The sequence below is a fragment of the Amphibalanus amphitrite genome, unplaced genomic scaffold, assembly GCF_019059575.1.
Source record: "Amphibalanus amphitrite isolate SeventyFive unplaced genomic scaffold, NRLGWU_Aamphi_draft 000126F_arrow, whole genome shotgun sequence".
NCBI lineage: Eukaryota > Metazoa > Arthropoda > Thecostraca > Balanomorpha > Balanidae > Amphibalanus > Amphibalanus amphitrite.
The window spans coordinates 591972-617616 of NW_024881621.1; the positions used below are offsets into that span (position 1 = coordinate 591972).

General features: G+C 55.1%; 1 protein-coding gene across 2 annotated transcripts; it reads right to left on the reverse strand.

Moving 5' to 3' along the window:
- Positions 1–123: 123 nt before the first annotated feature.
- On the reverse strand, positions 124–25522 carry LOC122381725 (solute carrier family 25 member 36-like). 2 transcript variants are annotated; one of them, XM_043366255.1, is made up of 10 exons: positions 25389–25522; positions 18622–18784; positions 17375–17946; positions 16126–16410; positions 15669–15847; positions 10422–10546; positions 8686–8795; positions 7608–7708; positions 2510–2696; positions 124–910 (listed from the first exon to the last, which is right to left on the reverse strand). In XM_043366255.1, the coding sequence occupies exons 3-10, from the start codon at positions 17413–17415 to the stop codon at positions 805–807; spliced, it is 1134 nt and encodes a 377-aa protein (XP_043222190.1). In that variant the 5' UTR covers positions 17416–17946; positions 18622–18784; positions 25389–25522; the 3' UTR covers positions 124–804. The 2 variants fall into 2 exon arrangements, with proteins under 2 accessions (XP_043222190.1, XP_043222189.1); XM_043366254.1 differs by lacking the exons at positions 124–910; positions 2510–2696; positions 7608–7708; ... (3 more) ...; positions 16126–16410; positions 17375–17946 and adding exons at positions 19250–20431; positions 20704–20904; positions 21158–22335; positions 23100–23278 and having other exon boundaries at positions 18638–18784; positions 25389–25496.
- Between the last annotated feature and the right edge of the window lie 123 nt (positions 25523–25645).

The window sequence follows — 25645 nt, forward strand, 5'->3', positions numbered from 1 at the left end:
GAGCCATGGATGTCCCGTGACCCAGGAAGACATCTCTTATTGCTTCAGGAAGTAAATTGAGCTCATATCAGCTTCAGACGACAGCCAAACATACGTTACTGAGTGAAGGTTTAAAAGGCTGAGTGAGGTCTTTCATATATATTTATTTCGATGCAAAACTCATTATAATAAGCGCACGTTACACCAGGGTAACCACAGTTTACACTACCACAGTACCACAGTGACAGGAACCCAGAAACAGGACCACGCTGTGACTACTGGTCACAGTTGAATCATATAGATGTCGCCATGGTCACGGCCGTATCACTATAGATGTCGCTAAGAGTGGGGCGGGCAGCCCAGTGCTCCCAAGGCGCCCGTCCACCACAGCCTGCCGAACACGACCTAAACTCTTGGGCCGCCGGAGCGGGCCGGCGGCCCATCGCCCGTCCTGAGCCGCGGCGCGCGACTACCGTCTCCCGGCGCCGCTCACGCTACAAAACCGCGCAGAAACAAGCCACCATCGAGAGGCGACCAACAGTAAGCAGCCACATACCCGATAACACCTGATGGACATTAGATCGTCACTCGGCCCGCCCGGCGTACCCCGGTCACCGCTGCGTGACCTGGGTCAGCCGAGAGGGGCCACGGACGCCGAACCCACCCATCCAGGGAGGGTTCACAATCACACTACCTGCCGTCACAGGCCCCGGCCCCGCGCCGTTCTGAGCATACATGCATAACATAACAATAACTATCACCCACGGCTATCACAGAGGCAGGTCACTGGGCAGGGTCAGGGGGAGGGGGGAGGGGACGGCGCGACTAGACCGAGCTCTGCTGGCTCTGGGTGGTCGGCGCCGGGGTGGCGTCGCCATAGGCGGCGTCCGAGTCGTCGTCATACAGGTCATCACTGCTGCCAGACTGGTCCCTGGGGAAGCAAAGGAACAGACGGTCAGTGACTGAAGTGATGATCCGGGGACAAACAATCAGCCTGGGGCTACGGAAGAATGCCTGTCAAAGTAAGAGATGTGGAGCGAGACACGTGAGGACGGGGAGTGGCCGAACTGAGAAGTTAGGAGAGCGGATATGCGCTTCAGCTGAGCGGCCACAGGCCTTGCTGTGACGCAGCGGAGTGACTAACAAGGTGGAGCAGCAGCTGGGGGTCGGCGCCATCAGAATGTCCCGATCAGAATATGTGATCCACTGCAACTGATCGTACTGAGCTGACCCTACCAGATTTGACCAGGCCGTGCGTGACTCAACTACCCCAGCTGCCCATTTCAGTCAGGACTGATATTCACTTGGCAACGGAACTGTTCCATTCAACTAATTTCATCATAATATGCTGGAAGGACAGGTCATGGAATAGCTTCACCGACGTTGAGATATCAACGACCACAAAGAGCTTGTGAGGAATTCCGGGATGGCCCTGGGTGACCACGGTCGGCCAGGCCGCCCTGGTGTTTGGTTTGGCCTGGCGGCTATTTTTCCACCGGGCGCTGAGTGAGCAGGTCGACTGACCTCTCGCCACGGGGCTGATGAAACCACCGCTCCTCGGCGGGCCCCATGGCACGGAAAGTCCGATACGGGTGGGGGTTGGGGGTTGGGAGTTGGGAGAGCGAACAATCTGCTTTAGTTCTAAAGTAGTAAGGGTAGAGTAGGTTCCACTACCTACTAGAGGTACTACGTTACCGCAGAGCAGCTCCCCTTCTCCCCTTCCCCCGTGACACCTCTGACATGTTCGTTCAGGCTACAATTTTCCCACAGGCCACAAGAAATGACCCCTAGCAAGAATCTTTACGGAAAGCAGACTCCCCCCCCCCCCTCCAAAGGGACCCCTCTGACGCATATCTCCCCTCGAGCCCCTGCTGACGGAATCGACGACGACCTCTGACGTCAATGATCGCCAATTTGGCCCCCGCCAACTGCGGACTCGAATGCCGCGCACGCCTCGACTTCAAGTTCGCTGTGTCACCGGGACTGGGTAGTTTTCCACGAGACGTCGGAGGTCACAGGTCATCTGGGCAGCCCGCGGGGTGTGCCGCAATAACACAGACTGGACACGAGCACTGGCCAGCCCAGTGTTTACAGGAAGCTCCGACACTGACATACTGGTATACTGCGATACATCTGGCAACCATCTGGCTTATGTAATGACTGCAGAATGGCGCCAGTGACCCACGGAGGGGGGATATGATCGCAAACTGCTACTGCAAACTATGGGCAAGGCAAACAAGGTTAGGTGTTGAATGATGGGAATTGTAGGATATTTCTGAGGAGGACAGGAGGAGAACTTCATTCGCATTTGGTGTTGAAACAGCTAATCGGAGCACATAAGTAGAACTGCAGATATATTTTCACTTCGACTTAATTCGTAATTAGAGTCCATTAATACAAGCAGCATCAAAAAGGCACGACGGCTGTAAATTTTGGCTCAGAAAAATCACTGTGATGTGCATTTGAGCACCGCACCCGAGAAGAAATCGCAATACTCCCTACTTCTCCCTATCCCTCTCCGTCCTCTCACCTGAGCAGGTAGACGACCGCCTCGTAGGTGGACATCATGATGGCCGTGTTGGGGATCTGTCGGACCAGCTGCGTGCCCAGGCCGCGGTACAGGCCCCGGTAGCCCTCCTCGGTCCACACCACGTACAGGGTCTGGAAGAAGCTGCGGTACTTGGTGCCCTCCTCGCGCAGACGGGTGCGAGCCACCTCTGTGGAGAGAGAAGGGGAGGGTACGGTCAGGTCAGGTCACGGGTGGGTCACGGGCGGGTCACATATAAAGGTTACACAGCGTTTACGCCACACAAGAGTTCGTTCAAGTCACTGAGGGAAAGGGGTGGAGAAAGGTCAGAAAAACGGCGCCAGTCACTCGCTGCCCTCGACATATCCACTGAATTCCTGACTCAGCAGTTGTACTTTGGACGCATACACTCTCCTTCCACCAAACTCTCTTTTCCATTAGCGGTCAGTGACCTCTCACCCACTTCGCAGTGACGTCACCAACACACTCGAGCGTGACAGGCAGACTATGGAAACGACCGCTCCAGCGCTGTCACAATACTGGAGAGCGAAACAGCATGATCTGGCGGAAAATGTTCCGTTGGTGGTTCTGTTTTCTTGCCGTCGAGTCGTGTTCAACGTTCACCGCTGGAGGTGGTCGATGCATTAGACAATACCACAACTATTAGGTAATCTGAGCTAAGATCCATGGCAGGATCGAAGTTAACCTGAGCAGATGGAAAGCGTCATAAGTGGACACTATGAAGCCACTCAAGGCCCAAAAGCGAAGAGACATCGATATGGGTTAAAATAAAAGTATGCTTGAAACAAACGTCATTTACAACTACGTCGTAGGCGAAGAGCTGAGACAGCATTATTGTATTCTGGCGAGCCGCGTCAGTCCTCTGCGAACGTCAACATTTCCGCCATCAATCCCTCATCCCACCGGTCCCGTTTGGTCTTGACAGCGCAAGGAATTCGCCTCGGTCAGTCTCTCTTCACCTTCTCTCTATTCGCCAACAACGCCACACCGGACCAACGACGCAGACCGGTGGAAGCTGTCATTAGACGGGAGGCGGCAGGGGGTGGGATGGGTGGCGGCCTGCCACGTGCCAGGGATAGACACACAGCCAGCAAAAGACAGGCAGAGATGGACACAGACATAGGCCACAGACAGACACGCACAGACGAACGGTGAAGACGGCGACCCAGGCCGACGGGCTCCCGGTCTCGCTGTCCATCAACGGCGACGTCTGATAGGACGACCACTCCGGGAAACCTTCATGCCTGTATACACAGTCCACCGGTCAGCACAGAGGCACACAGACAGACAGAGTGGGTAAGGCCCTTGAGGCAGACAGACACAGTCGTATACACTGTGGGATCGATTGTCGGACGTGGCAAATACATCACTGTGTCAGCAAGATAGGCTGGTATCCGACGACACAACACGTGGCAGACAGACGAGACGTGGTGGGCCAACCGGTGGCACGTGGCAGGCGGACCGGCGACACGTGGTGGTCGGTTGGTGCACCCGTGCGAGGCTCCGCAGGGGGGTGGGTGGCTCAGCGGGAGAGGGTGATCGGACGGGTGCCGATATCGCATACCGAGGTCTTCGTCAGATCTGTGAGGTATGTCGAGTACGTGGCTAGTGTGAGAATGTCGCATCTTTTGTATATAGTGAAAACTATCCCTTGCGGAGAAAAACAACGGAATGTCGTGGAAACAGCCTTTTGCGAAGAAAAACAAAGGAATGACGAGAGACTAAATCAATGTAAGTCATTGAGGCTGCACGCAATACAAAGAGGTATTCCCCAGGAATACCCTACTAAGGAAGATGACCAAACTGCTGCATAGACATTGATACTCGTAATAAGTGGTGGCCCGGTTCGTGCATCTGCCCACGGAGGTCACCCGTGCCATCTTTCTGATGTAACCCTCCTCCACACTATAGCAGCTCGGTGAGCCAGACCTTCGGACCCGACCCGGTCAGACGACTGGATAAGCGTCACTCTGTAGAAGAGAAGGTCGAGCGTGTGCCGGAAAACCCAGCCTTCCCACGCTGCTGGCGTGCAACGAGCACGGAAATCAGCTGATTGTGGCGCACGAAAATTAGCTGACTGCTGTACAGTGCACACAAAGGTCACCGTTTGCCCGCATCTACAAGAGCATGACTAACTGCCCTGTCGAATACCCTACTCGACTGTCACCTATGACAGCTTGGGTCTGTCAATTGTAACAGTCATGACGGCAGCCTGAGGTCCCAGTAGGTATCGGCGAGCCCGTGCCACGCCAGGCGCCGGCCGGCGGGCTGTCCTTGAACGTACTCCAAAGTCCACACCCCTCCCCTTCCCAGTGCACGGTGCAGGAAGTCGGCTGTTGCAGCTGCCGCAGCAGCAGCCCGCCATGGTTGGTGCATGTGCCAATTGCCGTCGTATGATATACGGTTGACACTACTGGGCCGATCGATAGCAGAAGGCAGTCCGTAACGGGGCGGCGGTTCCCTCACATAGACGAGGTCTGGACCTCGGACAGGGGAGAAAACCGGGGCCCGTCGAACACCTATTTGGCTTGTCGGCACCGCTCAATGCATACTGGAACTAGGGGCGCGCAAGAAAAGTTAACTTAGATGGAAACACACTCCACAAATTATCAATAGCTTACTCCTTATATTTTTTTTTTTGTAATAAACCCTGAACATAGTCATGAGCGGTCGAGGGATCTAGGAGATTTTCGTTTCCATCCCAATGGGTATGATACTAGCCTTGATTTCGGTGCCATGCTGCGGCGAGGTGTCAGAAAGCTATGTCGTTCTCATCCTGAGACCATAGACGAGCCCTGCCGGGCGGAGGCAGCTGAGGAGACAGTCTCACTCATGGTGAAAGACAGGTCAGGTGAGTGTCACACCTCCGAGAGGACCCGAGGTCCACCATCGGGAATGGCATCTCCTGCCAGATCCCTTGCCCATCGCCATACCGCACCTGGCCCCGACCGACTGGAGCCTGGTGGACGGTGTCGGCCTCCGCGGAGCCGCAGGGACCTGTGCTGCCTCTGCCGGCCGCCCGGCAGAGCTACTGAACCGGACTCAGCCGGCGCCGCCGTCTGCCGTGAGCCATGGATGGCCGCTGCACGGTCGGCGGGCGCAGCGACCGGGCCAAACCGGCCCGAACTGCGGCCGGGCCAAATCGGCACGGACCGCCGCCGGTCCTTCAGCTAAATTATCACCCCGAAAATACAGACGACGGTGGCGGTTTGCCAGCCAGCCGGCCAAAGCTGAGCCGATCATGCTCCGATCATAACCCCGTCTCGGCGGGTAACGCCATCCAATCATCCTGCAATGTGTATAGCCTCATTCTGTCTTATTCCGCTATGGGCATTGGGACCTACAGTTTTCACTCATCTGCTACGAATTGAAACAACCCCAACCGAAACCGACGACCGACGGAACTCTGTACCGGCTCTCGCCAATCCAACCAGTCCAACCCGGTCCGCCCACCCGGCCGTCCGACCGCCGTCGGTCGACCGGCCGTCGGAACTGCGCAGTTCCTGAGCAGCCCGTCCCGTTCACAGCGGTCACACTATTATGTACTATGTAGCTTGGTGTATTGAAGAATACGAAAAGGCCTGAATGATTGAAAATTCGACATAAAGTTGTGCTCTAAGACTGGAACCACAAAATACGTTTGAATTTGGTCCCACGTTTCTATGAACGGGAACAAGTATGGCTTCATCAGCGGCTACATCGCGCCAAACACAAACAGCTCCACACCTATTTCGGACACCGTTTTGACTTTCAAATAGAGCAGATCACTATGGAAGTGGGTACGGCCCTCGAGAAACATCGCACTACAATGGCGTGCGATGTTGTCACACCACAGTGGCGCGGTGTCTGCGTCTGCAGATTATCTAATATACTAACTAAATAATACCCAATAACTGCGCAGTTGTACCATGTGAACCCATCCCATACCAACATCTGCTCCTACAGCGAGCTCTGCCGAGCGAACTTAGATGGTAAAAATAAACTAGATCCAAACAAACAAAATAAATGTAAAATTAGAAGTGAAAAATAACAAAGGTGAGCAGAAAAACAGCGCCAAAAACAAAAAAGAGCGTAAGATAATATAGCCTATCTGCTCATTGACAAAATGCTAGTGATAACCAAAAATAACGTGAACCAGAAAAATAATTCACGGTTAAAAAATAAGGGATTTATCTTTGTTTCTATTTCGAATCAAAACACTGCCACGTGCCGCCTACGTCTAAGTGTGAGTGTGAAGAGGACCTCAGCCTATTTCCGTATCTCTTATCATTGACTACCAAACGTCAGTTCCCATGCCTGCCTCTGAGGGGAGGGTAGGAGGCAAGGTCACACACTGCTCCCGTCAGTGGCGAATAAAATACACGGGCCGTGTCACCTCGACCTACACCGCTGAAGGCGGGAGGGGAGGGGTGGGGGGGGGGGGCGACAGGGGTGACAGTTGGACGTCAGGTGACGGACGGTAGGGGACCGGCGGACTCAGTACAGTCGTACCAATGAAAAGGCTACCAAAGACAAGGATACAGTCCGTGTCTCATTATTGTCCCCAGAGGTAACCCTGCAGACGGAGCAACAAGGCATGAAGACTGCGAAGTGCAGGCAGATTATGCTTAACTCCACAAGTAGGAGAAACCCTACAATGACCGTTCTTCTGTCCTCACGAAGCGACGGCCTCAGAGACGGACAAGCCTGACTGCGTGCGCTCTGCTGTAAAAGACCCCACATGGCACCGCCCTGGTTCTCGGGACTCCACAGCCTGGAGACACGCCCCTGAAGCCTCTTGTAAAGATTCATTAGTGCCGAAGCCCTCCAGTGACAGATTGCAGAGCCCAGACGGTCGTGTGGTATGGAGACGATTGCATCAGGCCGTGGAAGTGTCCCGCGCCACTACTGTCGTCAAAGGCCCAGCCCATGCCAATGCGACTGATAGTGACAATTACTCTCCACCGCTGGACCCCTAATAACATGCAGGGGTCATAAAGGACATATAGGCCAGGACATTGGTACCCAAACGGGGGACGGTAGGGGCAGAACAGCAGCGCAGGGAAGGGGCGGAAGAGAGATGTTGTCGTTTGGTACTTACCGTGAGGGTAGGCGACGCTGGAAGCCACCGTCTTGGACACGGCGCCGGCCAGCATGAACTCGACAAAGTCCCAGCTGGTCTTGGTCGTCGGGTCAGCGGACCTGCGGGGCACAGAGAGCAGTCGGTTAGAACCTAGACACAGCAACAGGGGCAGCAGAATAAGATTGCACGTGGTGAGGAAAAGATCTATCAACACGGATAAAAAACTCAAGTTGTGAGCAAAATCGAGGGATTGTAGAAAAGATGAACAAGAATAAGGAGCGGCGAAGGGATTTACAAACAAGAATGACAGGTAATGAACGATAGATAGCCGACCACGGGTCAGTGAGAGAAGGAAACGACCGTTGACCACTAGATCAATATTCGATCATCACTCTGATTGCCGCGCCTCCGGACCGCTCCGCCCGGCGCTCTCCGACCCGGTCCAGCTCAGACCCGCCTTCTACTGATGTTTATTGTCCTTCTTGGAGAGCCACAAACCACTATCGATCCCAGCCTCTCTGGGTCGCGGCCTCGGCATATCACAGCCCGTCCTGCTCAGACCGGAGTGGGTCGGATTGGCCTCGGGCGACACGACGGCATCTCAGACAGAGTGACCATCGATCCAACCACTCCCAACCCTCTCCAACCCCCCCCCCCCCAGTCCGGTACCCCCGGCAGTCTCGACTCCTGACCGCACCGAGAATCGCCCAAAACTGGTTGGACACTGCCAGCCCATCGCGACTCTCAACTCCAGCTCACCACAGTCTGACAGTTCGGCCCGACACCCCAGACGGGCCCTCCGACAGCCGCGGCACATTCCTGGGCCGAAATAGGCCTCCATCCCATTGACGTCATGGAACTAACGTCACGGCCGGCGCCGTCCCTGTGATATGTAGCTGGCACCGGCACGGTATTGACGCCTAGAGCGACAGTGCAGGAAGCACTCGGAGCGGTAACCATGGCAACAGTTCAGCGTCGCTCAACCGGGAGTGGAGTTCGTGCCAAAGCTGCACCGGTGCCCCCGGTCCACAGATCAGAGCGCAGCCCAACGAAACGACTGTGGCGGAACAGTGTCCAACATCGACCAATAACTCACCTGTAGAGCTGGAGCCGCCGCTTCAGTCGCTCGTAGATGACAAAGTGGATCATGGTCTCCGTGATGCCGAAGTAGGAGGCCGTGATACCGCGGTAGAAGCCGCGCAGGCCCTGTAAGAGAAGGAAATATCAGTTAGTGGGGTTCGAGCAGGCTGCTGTGAGTGGCTGCAGTAACACGGGAGTTTACACGTTAGAAATAACGTGACCGAAGTCAGAAGTACTAGCCAAGAAAATGGCTGGCGAGTCAGTGTTAGGGGAAACGGAGGGGAGGGGTGGCACTGCGCCCAGAAGTACCGTAGGTGCCATTCAGAACACCTGTAAGTTACATAAACTCGAGGCCTGCGCCAACTGGGGTATCAAAAAGTAGTTAAGGCGTGTCCCTAGGGATGAATTTTGCCAGTGATATAGAGCAAAAAGAAAAATAATCGAATGAGCTTACTCGTTCGCTAATAAAAACAAAAGCTCACAATAATTCATCATAACCGGTCGTAGCGTTCCTCCCGATTCGACCGCTCTCCACAATCAAAGTCATCTCCCGCCGACTCCATTCCGCCCCAGGGGTGATTGGAGCGGCGGACCGACCCCAGTGACGTCAGAGGCCGGTGTGTGTGACGTCAATGGTGACCTCAGTCGGCCGACGTGCACGCAGTCGGAGACGCGCGCGGCGGCGGCACCAGCAGACGGCGGCGGGCGTGCGTGAGCTGAGCGGGACAGCGAATAAACAGAACTGATTTCGAATATAGAAGACCCGGAAGGCCATATCTATGATTCCATACAGCCAAAGAAAAAGAGCAGCTTGGAATTCACAATGATCAAAGTTCTTAGTAATGAGAACCAAACTGTGTTAAACTTAATCCGAACTTCTTAACAAGATTGGGGGCATCGTAGCTATAAATGGCGCTCAGCCCAGAACGGCTTAGTTATTTTGGCTGGCTGAGCTGGCTGCAGCGGCAGTGTTCATTTCGCCAAGTTTTCTACCAAACCGTCCAATAACTCTTTCTCCCAGACGGTGTATCACATTTATCGAGCGCACCGCAAGTGGCTCGTGTGGTTCTCTGTTTAATATGTTCTTTATTCATGTTTAGTAATCTCCACCGAAAAAATACGAACCAAGAAAACGGGTTATGCCCGTGCAGGTTCTAACTTCTATCCCCATAAAGCCGTTCTCTAGCCAATAATCAAGTCTAATAAAAACCACTGTTGGGGAGGGGCAGGGCCGACCGGGAGACGACAGACAGCACACAAACACCCAAATAAAGATCAAATTTAACCGTCTCAACGTCTACAGACGGCGACCCTGACAGAGCAGGAAGTCCGGACCGGACAGCCTACTCTCGAGCGAGGACGACCCTGGACCTCGGACACAGCGCTGCCCGCTGACACTACCCTTTCCTCCCCTCTCGTCACAGCAGACGGAGTCTGAAGCGAATAGTGATGGAAGGTACGGTAATGGAACCGTGGCTGACGGAATCCAACCAGTCCGCGGCTGGTCCAAGTACTACATGTTTGATGTTTGTTGTGATGTTGTGATCTAGCGACAACGTCATTTCGCATCTAAAGGTAAGGTAGGTCGTGTATGGCTCGTGTAGCCATACACGACCTACCTTACCCGACCCGGTGAGGGGGCGGGCGTCGAGCTACTAACCTGCTGTGAGTAGACCCGGTAGACGCAGTCGGCCAGTCGGAGTCGCTTCCCTGACCGCGCTAACCGGGGGGGGGGGGGGGAATACTACTAACCTGCTGTGAGTAGACCCGGTAGACGCAGTCGGCCAGTCGGAGTCGCTTCCCGAACTGCTGCTGGTCCAGCTGCAGACGGGTCTTGATGAACCAGATCGGGTTGGTGAGCGTACACGAGGTGAACCCTGCCGAACACGGACAACAGACTCCGTCATTCACCGGGTATAGACACACAGGCTATCAATGACAAACTGTAGTGAAACGGAACAACATCCGTCAAGATAATAGCGCAATAAGATAGTTATTCGGAAGTCCAACATACTTCATAGGTGGTATAATAAGGCAAACAGGGAGCAGAATCTCCCCTCCCCTTGGTTGACGTTCTCCGGCGGACGGTACCAGCTATTGTCACGATCTGACGAGGCTGCTAACGGTCATTGCCCGTTAGCCCTTACCAACATGAGTCAGCAATATTGACTATGGACGAGGGCTGCATTTTGCAAAGAGAAAGACTGCCCTTGTCTCGTATGCCCTCTCTTGCCCTGTCTCCTCGCATAAACAATCAGCTAAGCAATGTGGTAGACAGACTGACACGACGCAAAAGCAAACAAGGTGGTGACATTTGCAGCGCAGCTTTGGCACGGGTAAAAACCATCGTCTCCCTGGCGACCTCAGCCGCCTGACATTGGATGAATCAGTGATGCTCCCCTCAGGAATTCAGGCCCAAGGCCCGGTCAAGGCCGGGTCGTCTGTTAGGGGAGTAACAGGGGAAGGGGGAGGCAGATGACAAAACCTTGCCAATTTGGCACTCCACGAGGGTCAATGAGGTTCTCTGACCTCATGGCGTCTCCACGAGCTCCATGGGTCCTCTTGTCGGAGCTGTTTGATTATTCGCCAAGGTGATTCGTACAGAAGACGTCACAAAACTACCTGAGCATCAATCGAAGCTTGTCTTCCTGAACAGAACGGCCAAAACTCTTCACACCCAGCACATTGGCAGTGCAGCGACCATTACAATAGCCATTCAATATCTGTCGCGCCGCTGAGCTCAGCACTCGGACTTGAGGGACACAGGACACTCAAGTAAGACAGTCCCCGGCAGGACGTGGCCGCATGGTTAATTCATGATTGCCGTGTCGTCTGCGCTCTCAGGCACGGGTACAGACGGCGGCGGCCCCACCACCGACCGGTGACTGATACCGATGTCATCGGTCTAGACCGGTTAGGGTCACGTGAACCGACGGACAGAAGGGGGTTAGACTGGACCAGTGAGAGTGCGATCGACCACCTGTGCCAACTGTGAAGTCCGCCATCCCATACCGGGCCGGGCCGGGCCGGCGCCGACAAGGCCGTACCCGGTCGGCCGAGGCGAGGGGCCCGCAGCTGTACCACGTGAACGCGGCGTGATCGGACAGCGAGTTGGTAGCCGGCGGCGGACGGACGTGCGGCCAGGAACCCGGATATAAACAACCGACAGGAACATGGGATAGAGACGGGGCGGGGACAGACGAGCGGCACTCCATACTGTTCATCCGTCGGTATATCCTCTGAGTACAAGACATTACAATCATCTGCAAACACCGATATCAGTGGTGTCTACTTCTGTTTGAAGAGGACTATTTTTAGCACATTCCGCGGTATCTAAAACAGGACAGTCAATATCGTCGACTCTCTGGCGCGCTCAGACGAGCACCATAGACAGGAAGGCGATGGTCAACAAAGCTGCGCTCAATGAATTGCTGAGGCGTGTCCTTAGCCGCCTTATCAGTGGCGGATAGGTAGGGTGCTCTTGATATCGATAACTATGCTCTTACGTTCCTGCGACCTCGAAATTCTATGCTGACCCATGATCTTATTATCACACACCTTTCTGTGATCACGATTCTCAAACCAGTCCAATGCATTGTCATCCATACCAAACCATGTAAGCGAAGTCGTCGCCCAATACCATCCTCGAAGCACACCAAAACGTTCAGTGATTCACATTTCTAATGTGGCTCTTCTATCTCCTGGAACCGACTCCAGAGCGACGGTAAAATTCCACCGTTCAAAACATCAACAAACTAGTTTTTATGATGACCCAGACCACAGACATGTCGAGACAAAAAAGACGACGAAGAAAAGAACAACCAACACCGGGTGCTACTATAAACAAAACCGGAATGTTATGGCGCAGTTGTGAACTCACGCGCCATGTGACAACCACGTCACGTGAGTGAGACAAAGGGGACAGGAAGACGAACTACACATTGCCGCCAAGTATTTGTGGTTATCCTGCGGTCAATGACAGTAATCCCATTCCCGGCCAAGCGGTGCCAGGAGCTGAGAGCACCGTGTGTGATGGGAGTACCGGCTATATGGGCACAGTAAGTGACGAAATCCTGCCATTCTCACGCCATTTCCGATCATGCAAAGACGTCAAAGCATGCACAAGCCAACAGTGAGAGCAGTTAGCAACTCGACTGGCATGGCGGTGCGCAGCGTTGCAGCATCTTTATTTCATTGGTATACTATCCAGCATACCAGGCCACAACTTAGGGGCAAACGCCAAACAGGCTAACCATGTATATACGACGCTAATTGCAGAGGCCCGCAGGCAGACCTTCTCCCAAGGTCACGGCCAAGAACACGACGCCAACCGGGCCCATCAGCGGCCCGCCGGCTCTCGTAACGTTCGCTGACGACTGTGGATTATATAAGGCTCTTTGATGTTAGCGAAAGGCATTCACGCAGCCAGCCAAGATGGGGCGCTTCGCCCACTCTGTCCTCGCGAGCCTCTGTTCGTCCCGGAAAGAGCAGACGCCAACTTCGGAGAGGGTGACCTTGTCCACCCCGAGGGGTGTTTCATGCACCCTGAGGGACACCTCTTTACCCGATGGACATCACTTCACATTAGGGGCACTTCCTCAAGCGAATGGCGCCCTGACTAGCCAGAGGTGTTCATTTTTCATCCTCGGGACGTCCTATTCACCCCGAAAGATTTCTCGTCCCCGTGCACCCATAGGGGCGCCATAACTACCCCCGATTTACCCCCGAAGGGGCCATGTCCACCTCCAAGGGCGCCCGCCCTGTTCACGCGGTCAGCGAGTGACTGTTGTTGGCGACCTCTGCATGACCCCCGCGACTGGAATCCGTCTCGTCCATCCCCGCAGGGGCCTCTTTGGCCTCCGGCAGACCAAACTACCGACCGGGACAGGCCTGGGCCGCGCCCAATTGCTCCGCCGAGGTGAAGGTCGGGACGGACACTGCTGGCGCGCGGATACAGCGTCTCCATGGAAGTAGCAGAAAACTTAGACGAGATGGTCTCCAATCTCGATTAAATGGCTATTCCGGCAGAGTGGTGGCACGGAGAGACAGTGGTTATGGCCAGATCAGGAGCCTGCGAGGCAGGTCAAGGCGAAGTTCAGGGTAAAAACTGGAAGGACCGAGCTGAGACGGTAACCCGATCAGAGGTTGGACAAAGGTGGACAAATCCAACGCCGACGCGACTAAACTCCTCCGCAAGACAGTGGGAGAATGAGAGGGTCGGAAACTCGCCGCCCATGCTAAGAGAACCGATCGAACGGTACGGGCTCAGTCACTTTGATCTATGGGGATACATCGTCCAGCGGCTAGCATAGCCTGACAGTGACGTAAAGCCTGCAGGTGACAGGGACAACGGCTGGCGACGAACTGCAGCAGATAAGGCTGCATAACTGAAACGTCGGCCAAACCATGAATACCTAAGCCCTGCGCGCGCAGTGCGCAGGGTTTCAGGCACCACCGACACCCACTCTTTGAAGTATCGTCTTCAGGACTGTGAGGAATATTGCAAAAGGTCTCGCGATTTTCTTGCTATCATTGACAATGTACCGAACACCATCCCATCCAAGGTCTCAAAAGGTGGAAGCATTCTGCGTCCCCTGGGAGGCCTCCGCTGGCGGCCTTCTGTGCTCAGGAACTGTTTGTTGCAACAGTGGCCCCTCATCAGCCCCGTGTACTGCATCGTGCTACAAGCTCGTGCTCTGCCCCGTGCGCCAGTCGCGGTAGCCGGGGCCGGCCGCCGCCGTTGACGGACGGACCCGCCGCAGTGACCCCGGAGGCCTGCCGAAAACCTGGCTTCACTCACTGCAAGAGTAAACAGACCGGCCGCACTTTGACCTCTAGATAAACAACCGAACCCGTGTAACCGGTAATATCCAGATATTACCGGATCTACCCAGCGATTTTACCACCACAGATCCGGACAGTTCCAGCGAGTAGTTTTCCATCAGCTGGTGGGAGCATGCCGAAGCCGAACGAGGTCACCCGGTTTGGGGACGGGGAGCGGGGCGGGGGTGCGGGGGTGCGGGTGCACGGCGAGCAACTACGACGCACATGCGTGTGCACGTGCACGGTGCTGACGTCAGACGGCCAGCGGTCTGTACCGCCGCCAAGGACGCCCAACAGACCCAGTGATTCGGTCACGGCCGAGGGGAGAGAGGACACGTGTGGTCCGACGGACGGAAGGATGACAGACGGGAAGGAAGGAAGGAGAGGCAGAGGCTGACGAACTGCACATAAATACAAGCGCCAACACAAGCCGCAACGCCGGAGAATGCGACGATATGAGAGCGATAAAACTGTAAGGATTGTCGGAGCTGGCTAGGGTAGCTAAATATAGCAGACTTCCGAGGTTATAAGATCGTCTGTGCGTGCAACTGCGCAGCTGCCCACAAAGCGCCAGGAAGCGCTGGCACGAGAAACATTCCTCTTGTGTAGGAGCTCAGAACGGGCAGCCCACCCCGGTATACTGGCTAATAACGGACTGCGGTTCACAATCAGCAAAGCACGGAAACCAAGAGACCACTCGAAGAATATCCGCGTCCCGACTATTATCCGCTTAGTGACTTTATGTGAACGGATTCTGACCCAGAAGCTTGGTTCTAGATACGCTGCTTATTGGAAGTCACCATGAAAACTGCAAGCTACTTGGGGTCTTAATTCTACCACATGCTAGTCTAACAAACCTCCGAACTGGCAAACAAGCTGATACAAGTCGGATCCTGTTCAGTGTTCAATGCCACTCACATAGGACAAGTTGTCAAATGATGCACCCACATGAATCAACATTACTCACCAGCGAGTGTTATCGTAATTCGGACTGAAACTGCTTAGCCCCTGACTGAATCATTGACTGTTCACTAACACAACATGGCGGAGATAACCAAACTGAAACTGAATCATGCAGCCCAGCCAAGACTGAACCCAAGACTCACCAGCACACATGACGGAGGTAAAACAGGTCCAATCTGAGTCTAAACCTGAACCGAACCACGGCCTACTTACCAGCACACATGGCGGAAGTCATATGCACCAGCGGAGTCTCGGGGGTGAACCGGCCGTTGAAAAACTGCTTGGCATTCTGGTAGGCGCAGAAGTAAATAGCTCGCGAGGGCGCCACACCCACAAGGTTCGGCCCGAGACCCTTGAACAGCGCATACGGGCCCTCGTTCTCAACGATGATCCTGTGAAATGAGCCGATGAGTTGAGTTACTATACTGCCGATGGGAACGCGTCGTAAGAAGACGCGAAGATTATGATGTCAAAGCTGTAGGAATCAGCTTATACAACAGCTTAAGGGAGTGTGATCTTATATAACCACAAAGTGGGTCTCGTAATGAAAACACAGGAATATGCAAAAAAAGCGGAGTTTTGACTTGATAATTTGATAAGACCAGCAATTATAGTAAAACTCGCTTCTCCATTCCTGCACCCCAGCGAGCCTTCCCCAGTCCCCACTCACCGTATACACTGGAGGAGTCCGGGTCCGGCCGGCCGGCTGGGCGCCGGTCCGGGCCCCAGGTCCGGCCCCAGTACCAGGTGGGCCGCCTGGCGCGAGAGGTGTGGCGGCGCCGTGTGCAGCAGCCGGCGCTGGCCCACACTGCGGCAGGTCACCGAGCCGCGGCCGTGCTGCTCGGAGGCAATGGACGGCACCTGGAGGCGCTCGAAGCCGCTCCGACTGGACTGCAGGCGGGTCTTCACCACCTCCAGGGGGCAGGTGGCCACGGCGCCCACCGTGCCGCCGGTCCTGCAGAGAAACAGACATCAATTCTCAGTCTCAGCCACAAGTAGTCAGCCATAGCCTATAGTCACATGTAGGTGGTCACCGCCCACCGGGCCGACAGTACCACCGCTCGGTTTTCGTTCTTTTCCTTCCTCCCAGGCGAATGTCAACAATGACGTTCGTGGTTCGAAGGTCACCCACAAATTGGTGCACGCTGCACTCTGCAGATTTACGCGCACCACGCTGCATCGCACTTCCCCAGCAGCTACGCACCGCTACCTCTTGGCCCGGGCAATGGGTGGAGCCGACGCTACTGCGTAGTGCGTGCTTTCCGCTCCACTCGAACGTTCGCCAGTCGCCACCAATGCGTACTGTAAGGACTGACAGCCCCTCCCAGTCCCCATAGGTTCGCCAACAAACTGCGTACCTTCCACCCTACCACACCAAACATTCACTGCATTAATGCGTACTTGACGACCCCTTCTAGCAGCTTCATTACCCTCCGCCATGCTAATGCGCACCTGCCAACCCCTCTCCGTTCACATTGCGCAGAGAACTGACACAGCCGGACTGGATCAGTCACACAGTCAGCACGCAGTCGGGGATCGGCGCATTGCACTGCGCACGACCCCCATGACACAGATCTATGGCGAACTAACAGGAAGACTCGAGAGTTCTCCATCCCCATGGGAAGTGAATCAAACATTGCACCAACACATCAAATAATGCGCACGGACGCTATCGGGGACATGGTCCGACCAAGTAAGGCTTAACTGGAATATTATTTCAATCAATTCTAAGGTGAATGTGCTGTACACAGACTGGAAATGTCCTTAAACTGAGCAATACCAATTACCCTAAGCGTGCATAACCGCACAGCAAACAGCGCAAATGAACGGTTGCCACATCGTGTAGGGTTTCTAGCCAGTTATATAATGAACGAGCGACAGGAGAGCCCTGAGAGGCTGGGTATAATTTCCAAACTTACCCTCCCGCCAGGAGATGGACGAACGTGTCCCTCGTGGCCATCTCGTCTCCGTCGTACGGCCGGTAATTGGTGACAGACGCAGTCGGCACCAGAGGTCACGCACCAACACCACCAGGCGGAACAGGCCAAGGCGAAACTGCGCAGCACACCAGTCGGATAGTCGTCACCGTCAGATTCTACGCTCGCTCGCTTCGAACTCTGTCAGACTAGCACGCTCTGTCAAAGCACGCTACTAGCCGCACCTTCCACCGACCACACTCGCACCACTGTGCCTCGTCCCGCTCGTCTGCCGGCGGCCAGCCACGCGCAGCCGCGCCTCCACGCCCGCTGACAGCCTTGAACGTCCCCCTCCCCTCCCGTCGGCAGCGCTGCACGTGAACAGTAGTACGGCGCGCAGAGAGCGGCGCTCTGATTGGTCGGCGGTCTGTACCGGCGGCGGCGATTGGTAGAGACGCTCGGCGATTCACGTGATCGCCTGGCAGCCAGCCGGCTGGGCTCGCCGGCGGGATAGAGGTGGACGGCGCAGAATGGAGTCGGACTCAGGTAAACACTGGCTGTTGGCGACCCCTCGGCTAAAAACAGGGGGTGTTGAGGTGTCAGAGGGTGTTGGGAGTAATGTATGGAATAATGGTGAGCATCAGGAGTACCGAGAACAACGACGCTTTCGATGAGCATAGGTGAAAATTTTCTAGAGCTGACTGGCACATGTCGGAGTTGAGATGTCAATAGAAAATTGGCACGTGTCGGGCGCTAGGTAATGCGCAAGGCGCAAGCAATGTAAAATGCAACAAAACATGCTTCATGAAGAGGCCATCTGAAACCTTAAACAAAAGTAAAGTGGGATCTTCATATTGTGGTTATTTCTAGCCATCAACCTGTAGCCTGATGCAACAATCGCTTGAGCCAGCAGACCACCGTGATGGTTCATGGATTGTGAGGGTGAAGCAGGAGATGCTGAAAACTCAGTCTGATCTCTGAGTGGAAGGGCATTAATTCTTCCATTTTCACCGCAGATGATAATGCCATTACCGCCTACAACATTTACTACAAGCGCCCTTTATACTGCCATCTAGTGGGAAAGCTAAAGTATAGTTGCACCGTTCACCGCTAGGGATACTGCGGATAAAATTTCACCCGAGGGCCGCATGACGTTAACATGGCTATTTTTTTGTAACAGCAAGTCGTCCACAATACGCTTGGTACCTATCCATCTGAAGCCGTTCTATGTCCACAGTGTTCGAGCTCACCGAAATCTCGACACAGCAGAGGGCTGATCCCGGCCAGGCCTGCAGGAGAAGGCGTCAGCTCAGGATGGCATAGGCTGGCAGGCGGTCTGATATGAATCAGCAGCCAGGAGCTGGTAAAGGTTGCTGGTCAGGATATTCTGGCCTCTCCCAGCTTCAGAGGCACCTGCAGCAAAGGATCAGACAGTGTAGGTTAGGTCGCGTAAGAAACAACACGGCAGGAGAAGTAATGTTCACACGCCTGTATTTAACTCGCAAAAATGTCATTACTTTGCCGATTTGCTACAGCCTTCCTATCAAAGTGAACGTGCTGAATTTATTATAGCACGTAAGCAAGTCTATAATTCCCTGAGCAACGACACTAACTTGAAATAAATAGCGTTGGGCGGAGAGAACCACTTCTCAGAGATTCACTCCCACATACCCCTCGTTTCCATGTAACAGCAGTAGGTCCACTCAGTACCATACAGGCATACGCTGCCTTGAAGCCAGAGACACCGGCACAGCCTAGCAAAAGAAACACCAATAGCGTTCTGCGTTACACACTAGCACCATTGTCATGCATTTGTCATATTATCAAGTTGTACCAATAGGTTATCATGATCCCCGAGACACCCCAGACTAAACCTACAACACTGCAGGCGAGGCCGGCAGAACATCCCGTGTCAAAACACCACCCCCTCCATCCACCAGCAGTAGCACCTGGCCGGCGCCCGGCGCCCCCGCCCCCGCCAGCAGCTCGGGCGGCACGGTGATGAGCCGCCCCACCTCCACCTGAGCCGCCCCCGCCCCCGCCCCCGCCAGGGCGCCGTCCGGGGCGGGCGGCGGGCCGGCGGTAGATAGATATTCGTTGGTCGCTACTGCTTCCGAGACGGCGGCCGCAGCGGGGTAGTCAGAGGCTGCGGATGGCGGCATTGTTTGCTGGGGCTCTTCGCAGGGGCTGTCGGAGACTTGAGAAGGGTCGTCAGGGACCCGATAGTCGCCGGTGGCTCTACATGGCTCGTCAGGGTCAGCTGCGGGATCGGTCCGGCCGGCGCCCGGCTCCAGGGTCGTGTTTGGCCGCCGCCGAATCTCAGGAAACCGTCGCTCGGCCTCTGCCGCCCGCAGCTTGTGTTTGCTGTACAGGTGGCGCTTCAGGTCCAGGTTGAGTTCGTAGAGTCGAGGGCAGAGAGGACAGCGGATGGTGCGCCCGTTGACGTGCCGCGCCAGGTGGACAGTCAGCTGGTACTGGAGCCGAAACTCCGCGCCGCATACGTCACACACCTTGGACGAGCCGCCACCGTGTGCGCGAAGAACGTGTGCGTCGCGAGTCTGTTTGAACTTGAACCGCTTCTGGCAGCGGTCACAGCTGAACTGTCGCTCGGAGCTGTGCGTGCGCAGGTGGCTGAGCAGATTACTGCGACTGCTGAACACAGCCGCACACTGCGGGCACTTGTCGGCCCGGCCGGCGTGCACCAGCAGGTGCTTCTGAAACGACACGGGGAACTTGAACCGTTTGTCACACACCCGACACCGGAACCCGGCCGCTCGGTGTTTGTACAGGTGAGTCCGCAGATAGTGCAGGGAGCACGTCTGGGCGCAGTAGGGACACCGCACGGCCGTGCGGCCCAGCAGACTGAGGCGCAGCCGGCGCGCGCGACTCCGCAGCCGGCGCAACAGGTCCGCGTACACGGCCGCCACTGGGTCGGAGGAGTCGGGACTGGTGGCGGAGGACGGCGCGGGACCGCCACAGTCGCCACCGGACGGCAGAGGTTCGTGACTGGAGTTCATGTGGCTGATGAGCTGCTCCTGATCGCTGTACATTTGCAGACACCTGCCGACAGAGGACTGGAGTTAGCGTCGAGCGTAGATACCTACAACAAATGAATACAAAAGTTAAAGTTCTACTGGCAGTTCCTTGCCCTATTTCGCTTTACTTTTGCGGTAATCGGGACGAAAAGGCCAAGTCCCGCTCCCATCAAGCTCATTACAGAGTACATACAGGCTGACACTCTTACGTCGAGCATCGTACAATTAACAACCAACACTACAATTATGACCCAAGCAACTAACTCTCTTGTCACTCTGATTCAGCCAGTGACTCACACAATACACATGTAGTTGGCGGTGTGTCGCTCGGCGCAGTGACCGGCCGCCTCCGCCGCTCCATCCAGTGCCAGACGACAGCAGCCGCACTCGAGTCGGCCGGCGTGCCGCTCCGTCACGTGACTGAGGACGTCACCTGGCGGCAGGAGCGCCGTGCAGGCGGGACACCACACCTGGACCGGCTGCTCTGGCGGGGCGGCGCTGCCGGCGGGGGCGGGGTCGTCAGACAGGGCGGGGTGACCGAACTCACGTAGCCCCTTCAGTCAACTGCCGTTAGCACATCTGTTGCGAAATGGCACGCTATTGTAAAAGCAATTGATTTTAGCTCCTAGAAATATTTTTTTTCCGAATAAAGTGAGTATCAATATTCAATAGGTCTCGTATCAACACTTCGAAATCAAAACTATTACCAAGACTAGCATATAATCATATACCTCACTCGCTGCACACTCACCTTGCGATCTTATGCAGCTTCTCGACGTGCGCCTTGAGACTGCGTTCTGAGCCGAACGTCTGACGGCACATATGGCAGCAGAGAGAACGCAGGGTCTTCCTCACTGTCGGCAACCGGTCCGATCGGGTGTCCCCTGTCTGGGGGTGCACCACAGCGCTGGCCTGCACGGCGGCGCGTCTAATGGTTCGCCGGCCCGGCCAGTCTGGGTCAGAGTTGGCATCTTGGCCATCCTCCGCCATATAATCGTCCTCTTGCTCATTGTCCTCCGCCATATGATCGTCCTCTTGTTCATCGTCCTCCAGTTCATCGTGATTGTCCCCTTGTTCCTCGTCCTCTTGTTCGTTATGACCGTCCTCCGCTGCTGCAGCAGGAGTGGCGATATTCGAACACCCAGCGGAGAGCTCGGGGACATTCGTACCAACGGGACCGTTGTCTGTGACGACTGGATGCGGCTGAGAAGTGCCGCTCGCGTCGCCTAAGCCACCAGCACCGCAACGGTCCGCTGTTGTCTCTCGGCCCTCGTCAGCCGTAATGTAAGAGGTCCTCTGTGATTCCCTTCCCGTCTGACGGTCCTCTGACTCAGAGCTACAGCTCTCTGTTTCGCTGAGATCCGAGCCGTCGCCGCATCCCTGACTGGTAGCGGCGGCTTCTTCTGACGGTGCCGGTGGAACGGTGGTACTGATGACTACCCTGCCTCGCAGCGCCTCCGGTCCGAACTGGTCCGTCACCAGACGCCGCACCAGGTCAGCAGGGTCCCCGCCGTCGGCAGTCAGCCGACAACAGGCTGCGTACGAGGTCTCGGAGCGGCGTCTGCCGCGGCGCAGCAGGACCTTACAGTCACTCCGCGCCTCCGCCGCCCTCCGGTAGTCGGCGGCCACGGCGTCAGCAGCGGCGGCGAACCGCGTCATCAGCCGCTGACAGCGCAGCAGTCGGCGCCGGCAGCTGCTGCAGATACCGCTGACCAGAGGGAGCTCGGAGTCGAGCCCGACCAGCCGGCGCTCCAGCTCGGACAGCGTGGCGGCGTCAGAGAGGACGGCTCGCAGGCCGCGGGTGGGTCGCGGCGCCGGGGAGCACTCGTTACAGAGCACACACAGCCGGGAGAAGGCCGGCAGGGAGACGTGCACCGCGGCAGATGTCATGGTGAGTGCCTCGGCAGTCTGCAAACTGGCGGTGGTAGTCTGTAGAGATCAGAAATGGTTCAAATCAAGGCCATATATAGTAGGTAGCGACACTGAGCGATTTGTTTACAGCCAGTTTCGATCCCGATGACGCAAATGTGTCGTCAGGAGACAAAACAAGATGGCTACGTCTAATGAGAACCAAGTGCAACAAGTTCCCGGATGAAGACAGCACTGACGTCACCGGGATCGAAACCAATGATATCAGTACTGGACTGGACCTAATATGGCGAAGCAAAGTAGTGACACCCCCCTGGTTCAAATGCAAAGTTAGTTACATAATGATAATCCCCTTCACTTCCACTACATCAACCTGTCAGTTGCCACAGTATTCCATCAGTCACCAACCATCACTTGCTGGGGCAGTGGAGGGGTATTTAACACCCCCAGCCAATAACTCAAGAAACAATAGGTAACTGTGCTGCGCAGCACAAGGCAAGCAGGTGGCAAATAAAGGCCAGTAACAACTGACAAGACACTTGCAATAAGTGCCTAAAATTGTTTGTGTCATGGGTCAGGTCAGGTCAAGGTCAAATGCTTGAAGATGAGTAATCAATAGTATGGACTTTGGGATCAAAATTCTCCTGTCATAAACTTTGTCAAATGTCAGGACTCAGGATTGAGCAGCATCTGTCATCAAATTGCTGCATAAGTGTCAAATACATACAGGGGTCAGTTGGGCAATGAGCATAGCTCAGCTCAGATTCCCAGTCTGAGGGCTGTTCAGGTCCATGCAGCATAGATCTGTGCTGAATGCTTCATACTTGGGTGATGTAGGCCGCCTGGCTCCGCCCACTCTAGGCCGGCATGCAGGACCAGAGCGTCGCTGCAGCATATTCTGTGCCCGGCGGAACCATGGCACAGATGGCTGATGGACTGGTGGTTTTCGTCCTATGGCTGGGTAAAATGCATTCAAATGTGGTTAATAGCATAGCATGTTCCACTGAAAAGAGATGAGTGATAATGATACCCAAAAAAACAACAAAAAACATTTAAAATAGGAAATAAAGAATGGTTAACTTTAATTGGCGCCGCTTTTGTCTCCTGCAGCACCAAATTTCATGCTGCACAGCAGGGAAGTATTGTACAGTAGGTAGGCAACCAAACAGCAAACGCCACACATGTGATGTAACTGTGTGGGCTGGACTAACGGGCAATGTAGCCCTCACTGTGAATATCCGGTGCCTCATACTTCATTTTTGCTGCGCAGCCAAACAGCCCTCTGGTCAAGCAGATAGTGCAAGTGACATCTTTTCCCAGAAATCAAAGTTTGCATTGAAGTACCGTTGGGCCAGACTGGAAAACATCCATACACTACGCCGGACGCCCGTGAGACCCTCTTGCGCCGAAATTCGGCGCAAGCGATTTTGCGCTGAAATTCGGCGCTAGCGATTTTGCGCTGAAATTTCTGTGTGATTTGCGCCAAAAATTAGGTGCCTATTTGTGCGAAAATTAAGCCCTTTTTATATAAAGCACGTGCACATCTACCGATCAAGGCTATATGAACCAGACGGAGTGTTCCGGGGCCTTGTACGCTCTCCCATGTTTGAGCGTCCGAATGAGTTTTTCATTTCCACAGAAACCCAATACCTCAATAGTCTTAGCGCTCTCTAGCTTCATGCCGTGAAACAAAGCTAGAACCGTGAGTTCCGGGGCCACAAATTTGTGCCAATGTTAATATCGGCGGAGCAGTGTGTTCGAGGCTGGTGGGAGTGGCAGCGAGGGCCGGGCAGCAGAGCAGCATGTGCTCCAGCACATCACCCTCTTCTCGGCACACGGCGCAGAGCGCCGCGGGGCACCGCTTATCTGGGCACTTCTGGCACGCCGCGGAGTGGAGACAGCCGATTCGGTGCCGTATTGAAGCGAACGGCCCCAGTGGCCCGCAGGGGCGTCGACACCGGTCCGACTTTTCCGACTAGTCGGACCACTTTTTCGACTAGGCGGTGCCCTGCTGTGGCTCGCGGGGGCCCCTGCTGCAGACCGCGGGGGCCCTACTGCGGCTCGGGGGCCCTGCTAGAGACCGCGGGGCCCTGCTGCGGCCCGCGGGGTCCCCTCCTGCGGCCGCGAGGGGCCCCTGTTGGGGCTCTCGGGGGGCCCTGCTGCGGCCACGGGGCCCCCCGCTGCGACTCGCGGGGCCCTCGCGACACCTGGGGCCCCCACCGGTGGGGGCCCCCCGAGAAAAAGTCGGACCAGTTTTCCTTACGCGTCGACGCCCCTGGTGGCCCGCCCTCATCTGGTGCACCGAAACGGCATCCTCTCGGTCCGCTCCGGGGATAAGGAGCGACGACGTGCTCCCGAGGAGTGGCTTGAATAGTGATTCTGAGCAGTTGTCGCGCCATTGATGTGAGGCCGCACAGTGAACCGCTCTGGTCAGCAAGTGGGTGTTTGAGGTAAGGGCGGCCATCTGTTTTGCCAGGTCGTCCGCGCTCTCATTCCCCTCGATACCGCAGTGGGCAGGAACCTACTGCAGTATTGCTTAATGACGCTTGGTGATGTTCAACAAGGTCTTCCATACCTATCTCCACGCCTAGGGTTGAGGCCTCACCTGGGCAGCCGCTTCTCCGCTGAGTTCGAGCGGCTCACCAGTTCGAGCACGCGACGACCGGGGCGGGGAGGTCTCGTCCCGAAACCTCTCCAAAGCCGCCCGCGGGGCGAGTCTGCTGCTAGATTGACCAGCGTACCGCATAAAATCGGTGACCATCTTTCGCCAAAAAAATTATGAGACCACCCTGCGCTGAAAAATTTGTCCGCTGCCATGCGCTGATTTCGGCGCATGCGAAGTTACGCCAGACGTGCGCTGAAATTTTTGGCGCAATCCTGCCACTACGCCGGACATATTCGGCATAACATGTATTATTTCCAGTCTGGCCTTTGGGTCAAAGGATTATGGGTGCAAAAAAACATAATGGGTGCACGTGACTAATAAGCTTTCTTAAGCTTCTAAATGCTAACAAACATGATTTGGAATGGTTAAAATAATCAGAAACCCTGGACTTGCAAAAAAGCAGACCACAAACTCATTCCAGTCTGACTCTGGACAGTCAAAAACTTACCCTGCTCACGTGGTGAATGATAAGTTTTTGCAACTTATTCTTTAGTACGTAATGTGTCAGAAGTAACAAAAAAATTAACCAATAATTTTATACAGCAAACTTAAATTAGCTTACTATCAAAAGCAATCAAAACACTTATGCACATACAATGCACAACACATTCAAAACATTTATAGTCTGCAGCGTGTTCAGAATAATAATTGTTTTTTGTTCGTTTTCGCTAGCAGCTTAAAATAGCCAATCATAGTGCTTATCTG

Bases quoted from the DNA above. Each gene is read 5' to 3' on its own strand.
- LOC122381725 (XM_043366254.1), bottom strand. From the start codon at position 22,296: ATGACATCTGCCGCGGTGCACGTCTCCCTGCCGGCCTTCTCCCGGCTG. The intron at 20,905-21,157 runs GTGAGTGTGCAG...CCCCGCCGGCAG, and splicing joins AAGCTGCATAAGATCGCAAG to CGCCGCCCCGCCAGAGCAGC. The intron at 20,432-20,703 runs GTGAGTCACTGG...CTCTGTCGGCAG, and splicing joins GCCAACTACATGTGTATTGT to GTGTCTGCAAATGTACAGCG.